The 23188-nt window shown below is 37.3% G+C and overlaps 2 protein-coding genes across 3 annotated transcripts in view; both read left to right on the forward strand.

Moving 5' to 3' along the window:
• Positions 1 to 11595, forward strand: part of SRP9 (signal recognition particle 9) — a 21415-nt gene extending 9820 nt beyond the window's left edge. The window contains exons 2-3 of the mRNA XM_044673050.1: positions 4522 to 4590; positions 10250 to 11595. Coding sequence (XP_044528985.1) covers positions 4522 to 4590; positions 10250 to 10369 — 189 coding nt within the window. The 3' untranslated portion in view covers positions 10370 to 11595. The remainder of the gene's footprint in view (positions 1 to 4521; positions 4591 to 10249) is intronic.
• Positions 11596 to 20444: 8849 nt separating this feature from the next.
• The window catches only part of EPHX1 (epoxide hydrolase 1), a 55421-nt gene continuing 52677 nt past the window's right edge, over positions 20445 to 23188 (forward strand). The window contains exon 1 of one of the 2 annotated variants that reach the window (XM_044674632.1): positions 20445 to 20508. The gene's annotated coding sequence lies outside the window, so the exon portion shown is untranslated. The remainder of the gene's footprint in view (positions 20509 to 23188) is intronic. The other variant, XM_044674631.1, reaches the window with a different exon arrangement.

The raw sequence follows: 23188 nt of genomic DNA on the forward strand, positions 1-23188 counted from the left end.
TTAATTTTAAACCCTTAACTTCTGTGTATTGACTTATAGGTGGAAGATTGGTAAGGGTAGGCAATGGGGGTCAAGTGACTTGCCCAGGGTCACACAGCTGGGAAGTGTCTGAGACCGGATTTGAACCTAGGACCTCCTGTCTCTAGGCCTGGCTCTCAATCCACTGAGCTATCCAGCTGCCCCTTGAGACCTTCTTTTAAAGAAACTTGCATCAAAGTATTTTTTTCTCTCATTTTCATGCTTCTAATTTTAGTTGCATTGGTTTTATTTGTGTAAGAAACTTTTTAAATTGTTAACTTTGCCTTCTGTGAATCTCTCGTTTGGTCATGAACCCTTTCCTTATCTATAGATCTGACAGGTAATTTCTTCTATGCTCTTTTAATTTGTTTATACTGTCATCTTTTATATCAATCATGTACACTTTGGGAGCTTGCCCCTTCTATTTACCTATTTGGGTAAGGTAGATTTCTGTATCCAAATGAGTATGTATATATAGTTTTCCCTCTTTGAACCAACTCTGATATGAGAGTAAGGTTCAAATTTGTGTGCCACCCTTATCACCCATTTCCCCTTCCACTATAAAAGCTCTTCCTTATGTGCTGCTTTTATATGAGAAAATTTTCCACATTCTACCTCTTTCTTTTCCATTTTCCCAGTGTATCACTCTTTATCACTCCAACTCTTTTTTTGAGATCATTGCAACATAATCAAGTCACACCTGTGTCCTCTTGTCTATGCAGATGCCTGAACACCCTAGTAATGATAAAATTCTTAGGAGTTACAAGTATCATCTTCCAGTATAGCAAACTTTAATTTTATTGAATCTTATGAAGTAATCATAAGAGTACTTTCATATTTGCCTTTTTATGTTTCTCCAGTCTTATGCTTGAATGCCATATTTTCTATTTAGCTTCTGTTTTTAAATTAGGGTGTTTCTTTTTCATTAAATAATAATTCCCCACATCCCCCCAAAAAAGGATTATACTTAATTTTGCCAGGTAGGTTATTCTTGGTTGTGATCCTAGCTCCTTTACCTTCTGGAATATTATATTCTGAGCCAGTGGTGGCAAATCTTTTAGAAATGGAGTGCCGGGCCACGTCCCCAGACCAAGTGCTGTGCCTACACCCTCAGAGACTATGTGCCGTGCCTCCCCCCCAACATGTTGGGTACTCTCTGCCACTTCTTACCCCAAATAGGGGAGAGAGAAAATACTCCCATTGGGCTGCTGGGCAGAGGGGTGGATGAAGTGGAGAATCTCTTCAGTGAGTGTAGAGTGGGGGTGGTAAGTGGCCCAAGCACTCTACTCCCCTCCAGCCCTGCCACCTGTCAGCCTCCCACCTTACCCCATGTTAGGCTGTTGAGCAGAGGGGCTGGTGATGTGAAAAAGTGTCATCAGGCATGGTGGAGAGGGTGAAAGAAGCAGCTCCACCAGAGTCCCTTTGCCCTTCTAGTAATGAACTCTGGGGATGGGGGTGGGGAGGGAGGGAGGCTGAGTGCCATCTTTGGCAACTGTGCCATAGGTACACCATCACTGTTCTAAGCCCTCTGCTGCTTTAGCACATATTGATAACAGGGAGGATAAACTAATCATACTTGTGCTACCACCATCACACTAGGCCAATCAGTCTTCATTAGTTCTCATCCTATCCCAGGGCAATAAAAATATACTTGTTTAATGAAAGTCCCAACTCATTCTTCAGAGTATTGTGCCAAGTAGACAGTAGGAATGGTAATGTAATTTCCTAAAAGACTAACTCAGCTTAAATAATACAAAGCTAATTTTCAGTCTCTGCAAGATAGAAATGAATACATGAAGTCTTTTCTTGATAAGATAGTTATCACTCCTAACATCTTTGCCTTCTTAAACTATAACAATCATTCCTCTATATCCAATCTAATACTAAGCATAATGCTTTAACACAGTATAGATATGTAGTCAAACCATGATTATTTGGATTTTTGCATATAGCTCTAAAGTGAATCCCTCCAATAAACTCCAAGATTGCCCAAGATTTAGCAACTGCCATGTTAAAGGTCCTGTGGTTCCAAATATCATCTCTGTGCTTATAATTGTTAGATTTATTTGGTTTAGCCCTAATCTCTTTTCTGACTTTCAGTCTTGTATTTCCAGCTGTCTATTAGGATGTGTCTCATGTGCAAAATAGAACTAATTCTCTTTCTCCCCTCTAAAACCTCCTCCCCCCCCATCCAATTAGTTGTTAACTCTTGGTGATTCTGATGATTCTACTTTTTCTCACATGCACTCCCTTCTTTCTTCTGATTCTGCCACTATTCTTGTTTAGGCCCTTATAACATCACAACTGGACTACTAAGTAGCCTACTGGTTGGTCTCCCTATTCTAATCCATTCTCTATTGTTGTTGAGCCATTTCAGTGGTCCAACTCTCTGTGACCCTATTTGGAGTTTTCTTGGCAAAAGTACTGGGAGTGGTTTGCCATTTCTTTCTCCAACTCATTTAACAGATGAGGAACTGAGGCAAACAGAAGTTAAGTGATTTGCCCAGGGTCATACAACTAAGGAATATCTTTCTGATTCCAGATCCAGCATTCTATCCACTGCACCACCTAGCTGTCTCCAGTCCATCCTCTACTTAGCTGTCAGATTGGTCTTCCTAAAGCACAAGTTTAACTGTGGCACAACCTTACACCATTTAGTCAATTCCAGTGGCTCCCTGTTGACTTCAGGATCAAATATAAAATCCTCTTGTTGGCCCTCCATAATCTGACCCCTTCCTAAGCTTTCTAGTCTTCTTCTCATACCCCTTCAATCCTCACATACTCTTTGTGAAACTGGCCTTCTGGCCATTTTTCCTTAAACTAGATATCCATTTCTGACTTCAGACATTTTTTCCTGATTATCACCCATGGCTGGAGCTCTCTCTTCCTTCTCATCTCTTATTCCTAACTACTATCCTAGCTTTCCTCAAGTCTCAGCTAAAGCCCTCTCTTCTGCAATAAACTTTTCCAGATCCTCCTTAATGTTAGTGCTTTCTTTGTTTATTGATGATCTCCAATTTGTCCTATATATATTGTCTGGTGTATACTGTTATCAGTTTTCTCCTCTGTAAGACACTGTTGTTCCTTTTTTTGTATCTTCACAGTTTACCATGGTATCTGACACATAATAGGCAGTTAATAGATAATCTAAATTCTGTCTAGGAACTTAACTATATTGGACAATATTATCACAAGTAGGTATACAAATATAACAATTCCACTAACATTTTATGAAATATGTCATGGAAGAAAATTTAAAGTTTCAGCTTTAGAAGATCAGTTCTGTTTGTTGGTATGGATATTAACTGCCACTGGCACAAATCACAACCTCATTCAACCTTAGAGGTTGTTCATAAGTTAACGAGATGATTTTAAAAAACTTCTTTGTTTTGTGGCCACCATTTTGGGAATAATCCTCTCCAAAGTTTAGCTGACCTTTTCTTCAAACATAGAGATTATCACTGGGTTCATATTTAAAGCATTTCCAATTGGTCTACCAGAATTTATGCTCAGTTGAGACACATACACACACACACACACTCTTTAGGCACTTGGGGTCACCTCCAGGACATGATGAGGCATTTATGTAGGATTTTAATGGAAAAATATTTGTTTAAAAGAGTTGGGTGAAAGTAAGGATGGCTTTTTTTTTTTAAATCCTTACTTTCCATCCCAGAATAAACACTTACAGAAGAGCAAGTGCTAGGCAAACAGGGTTAAGTTACTTGCCCAGAGTCACACAGCTATGAAGTATTTGAGACCAAATTTTTTTTTTTTATAAACCCTTGTACTTCAGTGTATTGTCTCATAGGTGGAAGATTGGTAAGGGTGGGCAATGGGGGTCAAGTGACTTGCCCAGGGTCACACAGCTGGGAAGTGGCTGAGGCCGGGTTTGAACCTAGGACCTCCCGACTCTAGGCCTGACTCTCACTCCACTGAGCTACCCAGCTGCCCCGAGGCCAGATTTTTAAAGGATGGCTTTTTATTTCTTTTGCTACATAATGTGGGAGAACAGCTTGGCAAGTTGACTTAAGTGTGACATAACCATTAAATCTGGAGGAGTTGGTCTAGAATGACTTCTAAACCTGACCTCTGCTTTAAACCTTTGTATTTCCCATATAATTTCTTAGAACTAACCTTAAGATAGCACAGTAGTATTTTCTTTTTTCAGTTTGAACCTGATTTCTTGTCCTCAGTAAAGTTCTCAGAGTTTAATTTTTGTCATTATGGTAATAAAAATAACTCCCCAAACAGTGCTGTTAAATTTAGATACCAGCATTATATAAATCTACTTGAAACAAGATAAAGTGCAGTTTTTGTTTCACTGATATAAATTCTTCTTTAAAAACATAAAACACATTTTTAGATATTTTGGTTATAACGAGAAAGGAAGATTATGAGTGGTAAGTGGATACCAAAGATAATATTTGAGATGTTTTATTAAAGCTAAATTCATGAAAAACATCAACTGTTTTCACTTTTTCTAAAATTGTATTGTTTCAGGCACGAGTGGTTCTCAAATATAGGCACTCAGATGGGAATCTGTGTATCAAAGTAACAGATGATTTAGTTGTAAGTATAAATTTTTATTCATTGTGCAAGTTTGAGTTTCCTGGGTTAACCATTTGTTAAAGAATTAATCATAGCTTTTAATGCGAATCACTCCATGAAGATGTTTGTTTTATTCTCTGTTCCAAGTTCAGGAACATTGCCTTAGAAACTACTTTTAATGGGGTGTTGGAAAGCAATTCAGTGTGCTTCTTTAATATAGCATGCCAAGTCGATGATAGTAGTTACTCCCTTTTAACCATCTTCATGTAAGGGGAACGTTGAAGCCAGACCTCAAAACACACAAGAACAAAGAGAACAGAACCTGTAGCAGCACCATCATTAGAGCATATAGCCAGGATTAGATTATTTAAGAAGGAATCAGATTATCAATTTTTTACTAATACTTGCTTATAAACTGGAGTCTGTAGCCCTTTTAGATAGATTTCACGTGGCCTTTGAACTTGGTTGGGGGAAAAACGGTATTTTTAACTTCCATCAGAAATTTAGAATTTCCTTCAATTATGAATGTAGGGTTGCAGCTATGTGATTATGCAGATAGAGAGCCAAGCCTGGAAACAGGAGGTCCTGGATTCAAATGTGGCTATAACACTTCCTAGCTGTGTGGCCCTGGGCAAGTTATTTAATTTAACCCCAATTGCCTAGCCCTTACTACTCTTCTGCCTTAAAACCAATAATACTTAGTATCAATTCCAAAGCAAAAAGTAAGGTTTTATTTTTGTTGTCCATAGATTCCATTAGATTGCTAAAGTGAAGGGACACAAAAAATGTAAATCACTATTTAGGAGGGCAGCTAGGTGGCTCAGTGGTTTGAGGGCCAGGCCTAGAGACGGGAGGTCCTAGGTTCAAATCTGGCCTCAGACACTTCCTAGATGTGTGACGCTGGGCAAGTCACTTAATTCCCATTTCCTAGCCCTTACCACTCTTCTGCCTTGGAACCAATACACAGTACTGATTCTAAGATGGAAGGTAAGGGTTTAAAAAAAAAAAATCTCTGCTCAGGGGCTACTTAATCCCTTAGAAATTTTAGATTGTTTCTGTTATCTTTGGTTATGTGTTACAGTACACTCTGTTTATAATGCTTACTTATTGATGCCCAACGTCTTAAATTTTTAATGATTATACCACCTCCTCAGAGAACAGACTGTTAAATTGGGTGAAGTAATACTTAAAGAATGGCTTGGGAGGTTAAGTTCCTTAAGATAAGATATGGAATCTATTAGAAACTTTAATAATATAAAGAAAAATCTTGATGATTACTTGTGATTTGTTATAGAACAGAGAGACACATCTTTTAAAGAGGAATTAGAATTTTAGGGCTTAACAGGACTTTAGAAAAAGTCTTTTGACTTTTTTTTTTTAACTGATAGAAAATGGAAGGTTACGACTAGCCCAAAGACACACAGACAGCAGACTGAAAAATATTTTCTCTAATAAGGATTAAAACATAAACATATAGTCATAACATTCATTCAGCAACTTCATAAAGAACTTATATTTTGAAAAGCAATTCACTCAGTAAAGATAAATAATTAATACATAGTTTAAATTTTAAATGCAATACATTTTCCCCCTCATAATATTTTTCTTAGTAATCTAGAGGACTACTATCAGAATAGTATACAAAATATTAGTTGTTCCATGTGATAAGACTTTTAGTAGGATGTTGTTGTTGAGTGGTTTCAGTTGTGTTTGACTCCTCATGACCCCATTTGGGATTGTCTTGGCAAAGATACTGGAATAATTTGCTGTTTCCTTCTCTAGTTCATTTTACAGATGAGGAACTGAAGCAAACAAGGTTAAGTGATTTCCCCAGGATGACACAGCTAGTTAGTTTCTGAGTCTAAATTTGATCTCAGGAAGAACAATCTTTCTGACTCTTAACCTGGCACTCTGTCCTCTGTACCATCTAGTTGCTCCTGATAGGATGAGTTTTTCCTGTTTCCTGTTCTAAGTAGACCATAACCATCACAGATGAATTGCAAATCAAGACAGCTAGTTGGTTTTTTGGGTAGAGCACTGTGACTAGAGTCACAAAGATCTGAGTTCAAATTCAGCCTCAGACAAATTTATTAGCTGTATGGCCCATATCCACTTATTATTTCAAACCTGTTTCACTCAGTTTCTTAATTTATAAAATAAGGGTATTATAACACCTTAAAAAAGGTTATTGTGGGAATTAAATAAGATAATATTTGTAAAGCACTTTGTTAACTCAAAATGCTATTTAAATGCTATTTTATGACTGTTTATTTAAAAGAACCAAAGATAAAATCTAGCCTATTTCCTTAAAAGGACCCTGAGAGTGAAAAAATCTATTACATGATAATTCTTCATGTTGTCTAATGGTTCTTATTTTTATATGATTCTCACCTTTAAATCTACTCATAACTACATTCAATTTAAACCCATTTCCTTTTGTTCTGGATTTTGTGGCTGATAGTTCTCTGTGTATTTTATATATCTGATGGCTGTTATTAAAGCCTTTTATTTTACAGATCAAATAATTTGTTTTAGATCTAAATGTTTTCTCTTACATAGGAAACCCAGAGTAAAGCATAATAGTAATCACTTTTTTGGTTTCTACCTTCTAAACTCCCAATTCTGCATTCCAGTATCTTGTCTTTGTGTGGCTGCCTCCTGAGGTTCAAAGATTTTTTTCTGTCATGATCCCCACTATGTATGTGTATGTATATACTATAGAAAATTGAAGATACTTAAGTCAGCAGGAGTTGATGGCAATTACAAAGTACTTTTAAAACTGGTTAATATTGCAGTCATCAGGTACTATTTTAAATTTGCTTCTGTGGTAAAATGTTGGTTATGAAAACAAGAGGGAAGCAATAAATAATTTTTAAATTTGGACATCATTATAATGTTTGGTAAAATATATATGCTATTGTCACCAAGTGAAGATGACAGAATAATGGAATAGTTCCTCAAAAGCATGTGGATAGCCAGCTAAAATGTCAACCATTCCGTCCTCAGTAGCTTATGGTATGTAACCTATCAAGTTCTGGACAACAGGGTTAGTCCTAAGGGAATGTTACCTAATATATGTATCAGAAATCAAAATGAAGTGTTAGATTTAAATTTAAAACTCTGGGTTCTTATTTTCTATAGAGTCTTCTTAATAATCACTTGAAATAAAGAAAGCAAATAGGCATAGATTTAAAGTCTCTTTTCTGCTCTGTCTGACCACGTGTAGCTTATCCTGCAAGATTCTCCATCCATCTCCCCTGCCACATTCAGGGAAGTAGAGTTACACCCACACCTTTTTATTCACGTTCATGGACGCAGTGCCAGCATGCAAAATGGGATGATCTGGGTTGGCAATCCAGGAGGGGGGAGGGAATGCAATTACCTCTACACAGAAGGAAAACATGTTTATTGTTTGCATATAACACTTAACTGGGTGTAATGCTGTGATGCTTTGGAATAAAGAAATTCAGCATCTTCATTAATTGACATAAATGATTCTCTAAAAGCAGGATGAAACTCAGTAGAAACAGGTAGTGACCAGAGCCAAAATAGACATGAAAGAATAGTTAGACAAAAATATAGCAGAAGGACTTGGAAAATATATTCAACTCATGTTGAAAGAATTAGTAATGTTTTAGTGTTATTAAAAGGCACCAGAGTTCATGGCTTGTAAAATGTAGAAAATAATCCTGGCATAGTTAGCATTGTCTAAACCAGAGCTTTTTCGAAACTATTTTGATAACTGTATTTCAGTACAAATTGTTTTCCTTTATAATTCTATGTATTTTTATTTTATGCATTTAAAAGTATTCTAAGGAGAGGTCATTATTAGCCTGCCCAAGGAATGGATGCCACAAAAAAAGATTGAGTGTTTGGAAATCTTTCTTATTGTGTTGTGTCCATTAGGAAGTGACAAGTCTTTTTTCTTTTGAGCCACTAATTCAAGGGTGGGAGTTTGGGAGTTGGGATGCTCAAAAGATTATAGGGTTGGGAGCTATAAAGAATTTTTTTTTTAAACCCTTACCTTCCATCTTGGAGTCAATACTATGTATTGGCTCCAAGGCAGAAGAGTGGTAAGGGAAGGCAATGGGGGTCAAGTGACTTGCCCAGGGTCACACAGCTGGGAAGTATTGAGGTCAGATTTGAACCTAGTACCTCCCGTCTCTAGGCCTGGCTCTCAATCCACTGAGCTACCCAGCTGCCCCCTATAAAGAATCTTAAGGATCATCTGATCTAACCTACTCATTCATGACCTAGAGAAATTGTGACTTTTCCCAAAGTCATCTAGCTTTTAAGCCTTAGATTAGGGATTTGAAACATTCTGGTTAGAACTATTTTAAAAATGTATCCCATACTTTTCTGCCTTCTTAAAATATACTGAACATAATACAACATGATATATAATCAAGGAAAGACTAAGGATCATTATTGTAATCATCTTGTTTAGATTATGCTATGACATAGTAATGCCTTCAGTGCTTATTAATGAAAGTTTTGTGGTTTGCCTCGACACTGGAAGTGTTTTTTTCTGTATGGTGAAAGTTCCTGGGAACTGAGATGAATGAGTTGTTTTTTTAACTAAAATTTTATTATGGCCACATTAGGGGAAGGGGTATGGAAGAAATGAATACAGTATTGAGATGCTTTATGTTTGTAGAGTAATGCTTCCATCTTATAATTTAAAAAAAAATTTCTATAGATAAAAAAATTATAACTTAAAGCATTCATAGGACTAACATCTTTGTAGACCAGATTAAGTAAGGATTCCCCACTCTTATCATAATTCTACTCTCTACTTTTATAAAAGGAGAGGAGGGCATCTGTAATTATTAAAGTCAGAAAATAGGTTTTTTGAGAAAAGATAAAGGTGAGTTTTATCTTGGACAAGAGGAAAAACCCAAAAAATATTTTAATTAACCTTATTACAATATGTAAAGGATTGCTTTTAGAACATTAACTAATTCTTCATGATAAAAAAATGAAGAAATGAGTTTAAATTCTAGTAAGAGAAAATTTGTAAAGGGAAATTTCTAGAAAGGGAAAAATGGGACTTTTTGTCAAGGAGTTAAATTCAAGTTCCTTAGGAAGCTTTATGGAATCTTGTATTTCTAATAGTAAAAGGTAGGATAGACATCTCAGCCAAATTTAGACATTGAATTGACTTCAGGCTAGGGTTTAGAACCTAAGTTCTTTGGTTCTAATCCCAATTTCCTGGAAAAGAAACAAAATTTACCTAATTTCTTCCATCGTAACTTTATTGTGACCCATCAATAGCCTTGATAAGAAAAACATAGGTATTTGACTTGGTGTACTGAACTCTTTCCATTGAATATAGCAAAACATTAATAGAGAATTTTTTAACTGGACAACTTTGAGGGAAGGGTGTTGTCAAGTGTTAGTACATGGTTGATCTTTTTTGTTGTAATGACAGAGAATTTCATAGGATGATCAGATATTTAAAGAAAGTAATAAGAGCAGGGACTGTTATTTGGGGAGTTTACTTAAATGTGCCTTTTAATGTTTCCACAGTAGTAGTAGCAATACCACAGTGGCAGAATGTTTAAACTTGTCAGTACTATATATTTTCAAGGAGAAGTTATAAGAACATAATCTTAAAGGGCAAGAAGTCATGTTCCTAGTTGATGTTTCATTCATCTTTACTTTTTGTTTTGTTTTGCAGTGTCTGGTATACAGGACAGACCAGGCTCAAGATGTAAAAAAGATCGAGAAATTCCATAGTCAACTAATGCGACTTATGGTAGCTAAGGAATCCCGAAGTGCTGCCATGGAAACAGATTGAATGGTTTGACGTGAAAGCTCTGGTGGTCACGTTTTTAAGGAAGAAAATATCACTTGAATTCAAGAAAATGTTGGGACAGAAGAGGCTTTATATAACTCATTGGGCCCTTTAAAAGCCTGAGTGCATTTTTTTCCTGTGTAGCTTAAAAAAAAATTCTAACTTCAGATAGCTATAAATGTATATGCTTTCAGTTGAAAGCTTCTATTTATTTTTGAAATTTAAAACATGCTGAAAAGTTTTTACAGGTTATTTGATGTTGGGCAGAATTTGTAAATATGATCTCTTGTAAATTTGTAGCACTAATTTGAAAAGGAGAGATTGGCCATGTTCTGTGAAATGCATCTGGCCTTTAAAGAAAATTAAATATTGTTTAGTTTGCTTTTCAACTTTAACATAGAATTTAAGGTCTTTTTTTATTGAATATATTTCTCTACAGGTATAATTTTATCTGGCAAACCATATTTCTGACCAATAAATATAAGACATACTAACTGAAATGAATTTTGCGCCATAATGAAGGTAATTATTTGTAGAAATGTTACATATCTTTTTTGAAGCCATACCTAAAATATAGGTGTGCTTTCAGATTTAGACTTTGGTTTTTTTTTTTTACCCTAAAAGATTCCATTATCTCATTGAACTTTAATTTTAAAAAAGAGTATAACTTTTGAATCCAGTTGTCAGTGATCAGAAACTATCAGGCTGACTTTTTTCATAGATGAATATGAGAGACCAATATCCACCAAAGGACTAAAAATTGTCAATATAGAAGTCTGTTATACATGAGTCCTTTATAGAAAGTTTCTCAGAGGGCTGAGGACTAATTGAGCTATTTTTATCTATGCATAACCTATTTGTACCCCTTTTTCTGCTTTTGTTAATTCTTAGTAGTAATGAAGGTGCTAAAAACAGCTGGTTTAATTATTGTGATGGCTAACAAACTTAAGTATATCATTAAGGACTGATAATTTTTTTTTATATTTGTAACTTATATTGTTACCACTTGTTCAGGGTCACACAGCCAATCTTTGTCAGAAGCAGAATCTGAAACCAGTCTTCCTCAACTCTCAAGCCATCTCTATTTTACAAATCATTTAAAGTTTCAATGTCCTCAGATATCTCTCTGAGAATCCTTTCCAGAGCCAGATGCTGATCGACATAGAGGGAACTCTTTATTCTATTGAAATCACAGGTGTACCCTTTCTACACCTTGCTCCCACCCCCCACCCCCCCCAAAAAAAAACAGAAAAATAAGACTCAACTTTTAAATGCCCAGTATCAGAATGAAGGTTCAACTTTAAAGATGTCACATTAAGATATTTTTGTTAGACATTTAATTTGGCTACTGTTTGAACACTGTAAAATGCCATTAGCCATTTGAGTTTTGGCATGTTTCAAAGCAGACTGCAAAAATAAAAAATTGAGTAACAAAACAATGTAAAAATCTTAGTGGTTCTGTCTAAATGTTTATTTTTCAAGAATTGGAGTTTTTTTAAAATCAATTAAAAGTTGACTTATTCCAAAGGATAAATAATACCCCACTAGAATAATAAGCATGTGTTTTTATATCTTTGTCTTTATTCCTCATTACTCAATCCACCCCTTCCGTGTTAATAGGCATGGCTATTTTCTTACATCAAAACATAGAATTATAGGATTGAAATTAATGTAAAACTATCAAATTCATTCTTTTTTTTTAACCCTTAACTTCTGTGTATTGGCTCCTAGGTGGAAGAGGGTGGTAATGGTGGGCAATGGGGGTCGAGTGACTTGCCCAGGGTCACACAGCTGGTCAAATTCATTCTTGATGATGCCACTTGGTTTACTCCTTTCTTACAACTTGGCAAATATTATGTGAAAGAAATTGGTTCATTTGGACCATTTGGGTCTTTTTTTACTACCTCCAGTAGCCCAAGGTGACAATAGACACAAACTTCAGTAGAACACACTGATTATTTATGAACTTTTAATTCACTAATCAGATTCTTATGTTAACAGGATTGGAATTAAATTTCTATTTTTTTTTAATAGAGCTTTCTTCATCATAGTTGAGCAATACTGGAAAAAAGCAAATGTATAAAGTTGTATAAGTACTTAATAATAAAATACTAGTTCACAACCACCAAATTATAATTCAGAGAAACCGTGTACACTAAGACTCATGCATATTAGAAGAGACATCATGAAAATGTTTTTAACCTAAACTATAATCTATTCTAAATAATACAGTGGGGGGGGGGGGCAGCTGGGTAGCTCAATGAATTGAGAGCCAGACCTAGAGACAGGAGGTCCTGGGTTCAAATCTGACCTCAGACACTTCCCAGCTGTGTGACCCTGGGCAAGTCACTTAACCCCCATTGCCTAGCCCTAACCACTCTTCTGCCCTGGAGCCAGTACACAGTATTGACTCCAAGATGGAAGGTAAGGGCCTAAAAAAATAAATAAATAAAGCAAACTAAGAATGACTGAATGAATGATGCAGTTCCCTTCACCTGAGCATTTTCTTCTCTATTGGAACTTTTTTTTAAATCATATCTATGTTCATAGAACCCTTTTGGGTATATTAGACACAAATTATTGGCAGCCCTTTGTGTGTATGGGAATGTCCTTTGATAGTTGTATAAATAAAAAAGAGGGGAATCATAATTTAATTTTTTTTTCAACTTTCCATCCAGTTTTTTCCCTTGGAACAAAGATCTGCTATATATTTCTGTATGTGAATGCACTTCCCCATCCTCCTCCCCATACACACATATCGTGGACCCATCCTACCAATTTTTGTCTGAATTGCATTAGTCATAGCTCATATTTTTCTTAGTCATTCATTAGAAGCAATATTAGCAGTGTTATAGCTAAGACCTATTATTCTTTTAAGAAAACCTATCTTTAATTATATTAAATTACATTAAAAAGCAATCTTTAATTATATTAAACTTAAAACTATCCTGAAATTAATTGAAAGGAAATGAAATATAGTGGAGAAACTAGTTACATAAGAACAATAGGAGGGGCTCCCTCTTTCTCTACTTATCAAAATGACAGATGAAAATCATGACAGATGAAAATCAAGTTGAATGCTGCTCTTCCTGAATGTCTCCTAACCCTGACTGCTGTTTTAAAATGTTCTTCCTTTTTTAAAAAGATTTTTTTTTTTTGCTCCTTAAAGCCCATTGGTTATTTGTGGAAAGGAAGAAATACCCACTGGCCATACTCTTGTATTTAAAGTGCTGTTTGGTAAATGGGGGTCATTGGGAGTTTGCTTTTTGTGGGACAGAAGCCAAGAAACAGCTTTTTGCTATGTGATTTAATGCTTTGATAATGCCAACACAGAAAACAATATTTGGTGATATAATTTGTAGTAGTAGAAATTTGTAGTTATCTTTGCCAATTGATTTAATTGCACATGCAGCAGTTTTTAGGAGTGTTCAAGTTTCTTTGGTTACTTTTGAGTTTCTTTTGGCAGGTATAACCTTTTTTTTTTTGACATTGTTGAAAAACTTTTGTTGGGGGAACACTTGATTTTTTTTTAAAAGTTATGTTTGAGTCAGCAAATATGAATTTTGGAACTTAGCCAATATCATTAAATTAGAATAAACGGCAATTCAACCAACAAAAAGCTGTTGTACTATGGATACAAAGTCCTACACAAATTGAGTTGTGTTGAAATATTCCTGTGAGCTGATATGACGTGTACACAAATAATCATAATGCCTGGTAATTTGAAGGAGTTTAAATTTGAAGAATTTAATTGGGAGTGAGGAAGTTGGGATCAGAGAAGTCTTCAAGCCAGGAGATAACACTTGGTCCTAACCTTGAAGGAAGGCACACATCCTGAAGATATTAGACCAGGGGTTGGCAACCTTTTTGGCCATAAGAGCCATAAACCCCACATTTTTTAAAATGTAATTTTGTGAGAGCCGTACAGTGCTCACAGTGTGCGCTCCTGTAACAGCGCCTGGAAAAAAAAATTGACTTTTGGCTTCTGCAGAAAGAGCCAGATATGGCTCGAGAGCCATACTTTGCCAACCCCTGTATTAGAGAATGCTTTGTGAGCATAGTAGATCATCAAGTATCTGTTAAGTGCTTGCTCTTGTGCCAGACCATGTGCTAAGTGCCTAGGGATACAAAGAAAGGCAAAAAGACTGGCTGGACCTGGACACACCCCAAAAAGTCAATGAGAAGGCAGTAAGAATTCCCCATAAGGCAGCAAGATCAGAGATCCCTTGAGAAAACTCTAGGACGGACTTTGGAAGCCCTGGGGATTTTACATGGACAGCAACCAGTGCAGTGCCATAGCACTAAGTCTTAAGACTACCTAAGCTAAGGAATCTGAGGTCCTGCACATAGTCTTCAGACTAGAGAGCCCTGGAGATCCCACAACCTGGACCTCAGAGATCAAGGAGGAGTCCTAATCTCAGGAGGTGGATGGAGGTCAGTCCTAGGATCTAGGACTAGACCTAACAAAGCTGATCATCACACCTAAAAGTGTAGTGTACACTTGGCTCTAGTACAAAGCCCCCCAGATCAGTGACTAAAGTTGGAAAGATGAGTAAGTCAAAGAAGATACATACCAGAATAAAAAGTGATTACAATCTAGAGATCCTCCAAAAAAAAAAAAGAGTATTTTAACTTAAGAAAGTAACAACTGAATAACAAATGGAATAACAAGGAAATGAATAACAAGGAAAAATGGATTATTCTGGAGAGATTAAATGAGATTTTAAAAAATGAAGTAAAGGCCCTTAAGGAAAATTTGAATCAGAACAAATAGTTTAGAAGAGAAAATGGTAAACTTTGTCCAAGAGACTCCCTATAATAATTAGAATAGACCAAATCAATGACTCCATGAGACCACAAGAAATAATAGAAAAAGACAAAAGATTGGAAGAAAAGGGAATGCAAGATATCTGCTACCAAAAACAATTGACCCAGAAAACTGGTAAAAAAAGAAAAATAAGGACCAGTGTATACCCTGAAAATTATGATTTAAAAAACAAAACAAAACAGACATTCTTCAAGAAGTCATAAATGAAAACTGCCTAGTTCCCTTGGACTGAGAAAACAGAAGGAATCCACTATCTCCTCCAGAGGAAAATTACTAGGAATATCACTGCCAAAATACAGAACTCCAAGGTCAGTTATCAAAAACTTCAAGAAAGCAGTTCAACTACCAAGGAACCAAAGTCAGGATATCACCTAAGACCTGGCAGCTTCTACTATTAGTAAGAGAGAAAATCTTGGAATACAATTTTTAAAAATTTTTTAGAAAAATTGTTTCCATGGTTACATGATTCATGTTCTTGCTTTCTCACCCCCCCACCCCCCAGTAGACAATGCACATTTCCACTGGTTTCTTCCTGTGTCATCGATCAAGACCTATTTCCACATTATTGATAATTGTTCTAGGGTGGTCATTAAGAGTCTACATCCTAATTGTGTCTGCATCAACCCATGTGTTCAAGCAGTTGTTTTTCTTCTTTGTTTCCACTCCTGTAGTTCTTCCTCTGAATGTGGGTATCATTCTTTTCCATAAATCCCTCAGAATTGTACTGAGTCATTGCATTGCTGCTAATATAGAAGTTGTGAATTGATCCAACCATTCTGGATGGCAATTTGGAACTATGCCCAAAGAGCGCTAAAAGAATGCCTGCCCTTTGATCCAGCCATACCATTGTTGGGTTTGTACCCAAAGAGATCCCAGATAAACAGACTTGTACAAAAATATTTATAGCTGTGCTTTTTGTGGTGGCAAAAAACTGGAAAATGAGGGTATGCCCTTCAATTGGGGGATGGCTGAACAAATTGTGGTATATGCTGGTGATGGAATACTATTGTGCTCAAAGGAATAATAAACTGGAGGAATTCCATGTGAACTGGAATGACCTCCAGGAATTGATGCAGAGTGAAAGGAGCAGAACCAGGAGAACATTGTACATAGAGACTGATACAATGTGGTAAAATTGAATGTAATGGAATATAGTATTCCAAAAGGCAAAGTGATAAGCTTACAACCAAGAACAATTTAATTTACCCTGCCACACTAGAAATAATAAATATATATAAATAAATACAACATAAATATAAACAGAGAGGAAATGAATATTTAAAAAGAATAGAGGGCTTTCAGGCATCCGATGAAAAGACCAGAGCTCAATAGGAGTATGATTCCAGAGAAACCTAGAAAGGTAGATTGATCAATTGGAAGGCACTCAGTAAAGATTTTGGGCTAATACTCTAATGGAGAAAAAACAAATGAAGATTAGTGTCTTCAGAGGGCACTGAGGGAGTTAAGTAAGAAAAAAAGTGCTGAGGAGGAATAGAAGGGAGGATGAAAGAAGGAATACACAAGGGTAAAAAAGAGGAAGAAGAGATTGAGGCTGCTAATTGTAGTGGGATGGGTTTGCAAACATGGAAAGGGGGAGAGGCAATCGGGCTAGCAAACGAATCTCAAACTAGGGTTGAAACAATTTGGTGTAGAAATAATCAAACTTAAGGAAATAAATGGGGATCGAGGTGGGGCAGAAGAGGTGAGATTAAGGGAAAATTGAAGCAAAATATTTTCTGAACCTTAACAAAAGATTAATGGAGAAGATGGAAAGAAAACAAAAAAACAAAAAGAAAACAAAAACAACTTTTAAGAGGATAACTTAGATTATGTCATAGACAAATGGGGAATGGCTGAACAAATTGTCAGATAAGAATAATGGAATATTATTGTATCATAAGAAATGATAAAAGTTTCAAAGCATCCCAGGTGGCATAAACTGATACAGAGCAAAGTGAGCAGAAACAAAAGAACAAATTATATAAACATTTATTGTAAAGAAAAACAATTGTGAAAAACTTATCAATGCAGTGATCAACCATATCCCCAGGAGACCCTTGATGAAATATTACCCACCCCATGACAGAGATATTGGACATAAAGGGAAGTCATGCATTTTTTGACACAACCACTATTTTTTTTTAATTTAAAATTTAATTAATTTTTTTCAAGCCCTTACCTTGGAATCAATACTGTGTTGGTTACAAGGCAGAATTGGTAAGTGACTTTCCCAGAGTCACACAGCTTTTAGAAAGTGTCTTAAGATGATTCCTGGGGCCTAACTCTATCCACTGAAACCACCTGGCTGTTCCTGTAAATTTTTGTTTCAATTTCTTATTTGTTACAAGGATTTTTCTCTCAAATGAGAAGATTGATAGAGGAAGGGTAGCTAGTAATAGTGATAGCCCCAAGCCCACCACTATAATATTTTTTATGATGCACAAAAGAGAACAGAAAGAAGCTCAGAAGAAAGTAAACATTAGCAGGACAATTTAAAAAGTAGAATATGGAATTTATATATTTTTAAGAAGTCAAAGATTTACAGTTTCTTAGAGGATCTTTTGGGGGAGGGGCAGAGGGATAGAAAGCTGTTTGTTGACCACTTATTAATACACCTCTGAACAACCCAACCCTAAAGGAATATAATGGACAGAACTAGAAGATCTGGATTTGAATGCTGCTAATATCCTGTATGATTTTTTTTTAACATTCAAATTTCACAGTCTATTCAGCTATTTCTCTCATTCATTGCATTTCTATTATTTCCAGTTATTTTGTTATAACAAAACAACTCTTCCATGAATTTTTCATATATACACGGCTTTTTGCCCTCTCAATAATGCCTCTAGGGCCTGGCCCTAGTAATGGGATCTCTAGGTCAATGAGCATGAATAGCTTTACAACTCTTAGTGTATATTTCCATCCTGTTTTTTTTTTTTTAATTACCACTGCTCTAGCAATATAATATTAGACCTGTTTCTTCATATTCCTATCAGCATTTAATTTGATTACATTAGCCTTTCTGGTACTCAGTTAACATATATTACCAGGTTCATATTTTGTTAGATTGGTTCTTAGGCAGCAGATACAATCTGTTGCCAGGACCATACTCTTTCTAAAACAAGTCTTTCCAGCTTGGTCATGCCCAGTGGAATTCAGGAATGCCTCTTCATAGTACGAGTATTAAATGAAGACTTTTGCATAATATTTATGCTCTAAATCATTGTTTCCCACCAGAAACTATCTACTACTGATCTCATGCAAGTGTATGGGAACTCTTCAGATAGCTCTCTATTCATTTCCTTAATTTCTTTCTTATCTAGTTCTGAAAATTAAAGACTGCTACTACTACTATTTTATCTCTTTCCATCTGAATCTCATTTAGTTTTTCCCTTAAAAATCCGGGTGCTATAACACTTGGTGCATACAGGTCTAATATTGATAATGTTTCATTATCCAACTCTGTTAGAGATCATGACTGCTATCCCTGCCTTCTCAGATCAACTGAGACAAGGTATATTCAGTTCCAGTTCCCTTTTGAAGTATTTAAATTCAGGGAAATTTTTTTTTAAAGAAGTTTAAGGATTTGCCCATGGTTTCAATATGTAGCAAAGTCGGAAATCAAACCCAAGTCCTCTTCCTAAAGGAAGCTAATCAAAGAGCAAGGTAGAAAAGATCCTGGAGTGTCAAGTCATTGAAAGAATATTTTGAATGGGTTGGGAGATAATTTACTGGTCTTTGTTTCATGGACATTCAAAGAATTCTTGAAATTCAACTGTTGACTTATTCCCCAAGCAATTTGTCTTTTTCTAGCACTGCATTTAGGACATCCTCTTCTTTCTCTTCTGATATTTGTTGTTATTTGTTGTTTGTCCTTTTTTTGGAAGTGGACAGATGACATTACGGAATGATACCTTCACCTGTACATGGATTATATTTAAGTGAGACAGAGTTGCACAGAGACATCAGTCTTACTTTCTTCCAGTCACCCAAGTCCAGTGGCAAGACAAAAGGCAGAACCACTTGCAATGGCTAGGATGACTTTGTCATCTTCCTTGTATAACCAAGCTTTAGGGGCTTCACAGTGCTGACTTCATGACCTTGAAACAAATTGTTCTCATTTGCCCATTCTCTTGAGGGGGATCTTCACATGCTTGGGGTGGCCAGCCCTCCCCCCTCCACCCCACCGCAAGTTACTGATGGATTCCAGGCCTGTCAGTTACCTTCCAAGCTTCCTTATCTCTGCTCCCTTATCAATAATATTCATACACATACAAATCCCACTGTTACTGTTGGTCCACTGTAAATAACAGGGACAATTTCCATCTAATTCCAGCCCGTGGATTCCCAGTGCTTCAATCAACAAGTTGTTCCCATATAACCTAGAATAATTGATTCAGTGTACCATAGAGAGCAGGATGCTGGATTTAGGATAAGGAAAACCTGGGTTCAAATCCCACTGACAAGTTATAGATTCCAGTGCTCACACTCGTGAGAAATGATAGGATTATTAAAAATAGCCATAGCAAATATTCCTGGTCAGTCTTAATTCTTTAAGGCTAAGCAAAACTTTGTAGCAAGTATTTTAATATTCATCGGATATGGCTGGAGTGGAGGGGTTCATATTGCATTGAAATGGGAACGGAGGCAGAATAGTTTGGGCGTTTTCTTGTGTGTCCTGGGAAGGCAGATTATTGGGAAAGGTAATGACCGGACCACCTACTCAGTCCGTTCGCATCTATTTTTCCGATTCTCCACAAACACACATAGCCAGGACCCGGCCATTTATACTATAAACGCATGGAACAAGGATTGGTTTTGTTTCCGGCCCGTGTTCTGTTACCAGTCAGAGCTCTGCTGAAGTTCGTTTGTTTAGGTGCTGGAGTGGTGGAAGAAGAGAGCGAGCCGGGGGGGGATAACAATAAAGTTGGTGGAAAGGAGAAGCAGCAGGAGATGGCATTTTGAAGGCTCTAGATCGGGTAGAATGGGAATGGAAATAACAGTCCTTGACATTAAAGAGGAAGAGAGACCTTCTTAGGGGCAGAGGAAGCTGGATTGTGGCCACATTGGATCTTGTTCCGATGAGGAAAACAGCGATTGTCAAACCCTTCTCCACTTCCGGACGTTGCTGGAGGTGCCCTGGCAAGGGACCCCTCAGCACTGGGCTGTCGGGGGAGGGCGCAGCGCCGGGCGGGGCCAGGGCTGGGGGGGGGAGTGGCTTGACCTCCTGGAAGTCCGAAGTCTTCCAGTCTCGGTACCCGGAGCTGGTAGTTGAGGCAGTGGGATCCCGACGGAGGCGAGGACGCTGGAAGGGGTAAGCTTGTGCTTCCTCCAAGGCTTGTTCTGTTCTCCTCATTCTCGTGTTAGACTGGAACCTCCCACACGACGTCTGACCTGAGCCACTGCTTCTGGCGCTGCGGCATCAGCCTAGTAGCTGCAGCATCAGCCTAGTAGCTGCAGCCGCCGTCGCAGTCGCATCCCTGCCATCTCCCTCCCGAGTTCCATCGGCCTCTCCCAACCTGTGGCCTGGCTCAGTAACTGGATAACCGTAAGCTCTTAGGTGGTGTCTGCTCTCGAGCCGCCTCCCGGGACCAAGGTTTCCGGCTCCCCTCTTCCCCCTCCAGTTCCTTCTGTATACAGCTCGCGGAGCGAGACTTGGGGGTCCGCAGGGGCAAACATCCCCGAGGGCTCCTGGCGCGGGTCTGTCTCCTTCCGAACTTTGGGCAGCGGGGCCTTTTAGTGCCAGCCTGGCGGTGCGATCGTAGTCCTCCATCCTGGCTCAAAACAAATTCAAAGTTTCTCTGTCGTAGGAGCAGGAAGAAGCGGGGGCAGTTTGGGGAGACGCCAGTGGGAAGGAGCTACCCAGGAGTACCTTCAGTAAATGCTCCACTTTGGGGGGCGCTGCTTCACTCTGATACCATGCAGTTAACAAATAGTTATCAAAAAAAACCTTTTCTTTAAGAAATGAGTCCCCTAACTCAATATGCAGAATTTTTTAACTTGACCCAGGCCGGAAGTTGTTTTGCTTGACTGCATATTTATTACAACGGTTTTGTTTTCCCAGTGTCAAGCTTGAGAGAGGCAGAGAAGATTAACGCTGGTAACTGAAAATGTTTTACATTATATATGTGTGTGTATACATATGTGTAAACACACATATAATTTATTTTAAAAGAACCCATCTAGTTTGATTCTCTTTAATGAACAATATTCCAACCCTTCTTGCCCTGTTCCTTCTCCTCATCCTAGATTTTCCAAGTCTGTGGTCTTTCATTTCTCCACCCCATAGCCAAATTTACTCAACTAGCTTTAGGGCTGTTCCAGTTATAACTTGTTAGACTAGAACTAACCTCTGAATTTTGCAGAGGAGGAGACTGGGACCCAGAGAAGATAGTGACTTGCCCTAAGTCACACAGCAAGCGAGTAAAATATTTTCCTTAAGAGAGACCTTGGGGGGCAGCTGGGTAGCTGGGTAGCTCAGTGGATTGAGAGCCAGGCCTAGAGATGGGAGGTCCTAGGTTCAAATCCGGCCTCAGATACTTCCCAGCTGTGTGACCCTGGGCAAGTCACTTGACCCCCATTGCCCACCCTTACCACTCTTCCACCTAGGAGCCAATACACAGAAGTTAAGGGTAAAAAAAAAAGAGAGACAGGCCTAGAGATGGGAGGTCCTAGGTTCAAATTTGGCCTCAGACACTTCCCAGCTGTGTGACCTTGGGCAAGTCACTTGACCCCCATTGCCTACCCTTACCACTCTTCCACCAAGGAACTAATACACAAAAGTTAAGGGTTTAAAAATATATATAAAAACAACAACAACAACAAAAAAGAGAGAGAGAGAGAGAGAAAGAGAGAGAGAGAGAGAGAGAGAGAGAGAGAGAGAGACCTTGAAGTTTACTTGAAGAGCACTTAACAGTAGCTTACTTTAAAATTCTGGGTCTCAAGTAGAAAGTAATTAGGTGTCCAAACTATTGGCAGAAACAGTGTTTCATTCAATGTTGAGCCCTTTTGCAGGAGTAGTTTGATTTTTTTTCTCTTTTGAGTATTGGGTTAAAAATTTTTTAATATAATTTTTATTTTTTAAAGACATTTTTCCATGGTTACATGATATTATGTTTTCTTCCCCTCTTCCCTTCCCCCTCCCAGAGCTGACAAGCAATTCCACTGGGTTATACATGTATCATTTCTGAAAACCAACTTCCATATCTATTTTTGTAACAGAGCAATCTTTTCAAATCAACCCCTCCAAATCATACACCCATATAAACAAATGATAAATCATATGTTTTCTTCTTCATTTCTTCTTTGCAGGAGTAGTTTGAATAACATTTAGCATATCCCATCAATCTAATTTGAGAAAACATTTGTTTTTACCAGATTTCAAAACTGTTTGGTAATATCCATAAAACCTGAGAAGACCTTATCTCATAGTTAAGATGCCCAAATATTCATGTTAAGTTTCAGGCCAGGAGCAATTCTCTCTTGAACTTAGCATAATTTATCTCGAACCTGTTTCTGTTAATCAATAACATGTCCTCAGATAGTTAATTTGATTTAGGTTTAATATTTTGTTCTTTACTGAAACTTTGATCCCTGGGGTGTTTGTATATTTTGAGTTTTGGAAATAGAATGGCTTTATCTACCTGTTGGAAGTTCGAGGTTTAAAAAGCTGTTTACACAGTTTAAAGTAAAATTTCTTTTTGTCAAGTTTATGCAACCAATAGAGCATAACTAATGTCAATATTTGTCTCTTACCTTACTTTGAAAAAGTTCTGGTAATCGCCTTTCATACATACACTCCTAATAACTTTTTTAGCCCTTCCCTAACATCTTAGAATCAATACAGAAGAGCAGAAAGGGTTAGGCAATGGGAGTCAAATGATTTGCCCAGGGTCACACAGCTAGGAAGTGTCTGAGGCCAGATTTGAGCCTAGGCCCTCCAGTCTCTAAGGCTGGCTCTCAAACCAACCACTGAACCACCCAACATTTAATGC

The sequence above is a fragment of the Gracilinanus agilis genome, chromosome 4 (genome assembly GCF_016433145.1).
Source record: "Gracilinanus agilis isolate LMUSP501 chromosome 4, AgileGrace, whole genome shotgun sequence".
In the NCBI taxonomy this organism is placed as follows: Eukaryota; Metazoa; Chordata; class Mammalia; order Didelphimorphia; family Didelphidae; genus Gracilinanus; species Gracilinanus agilis.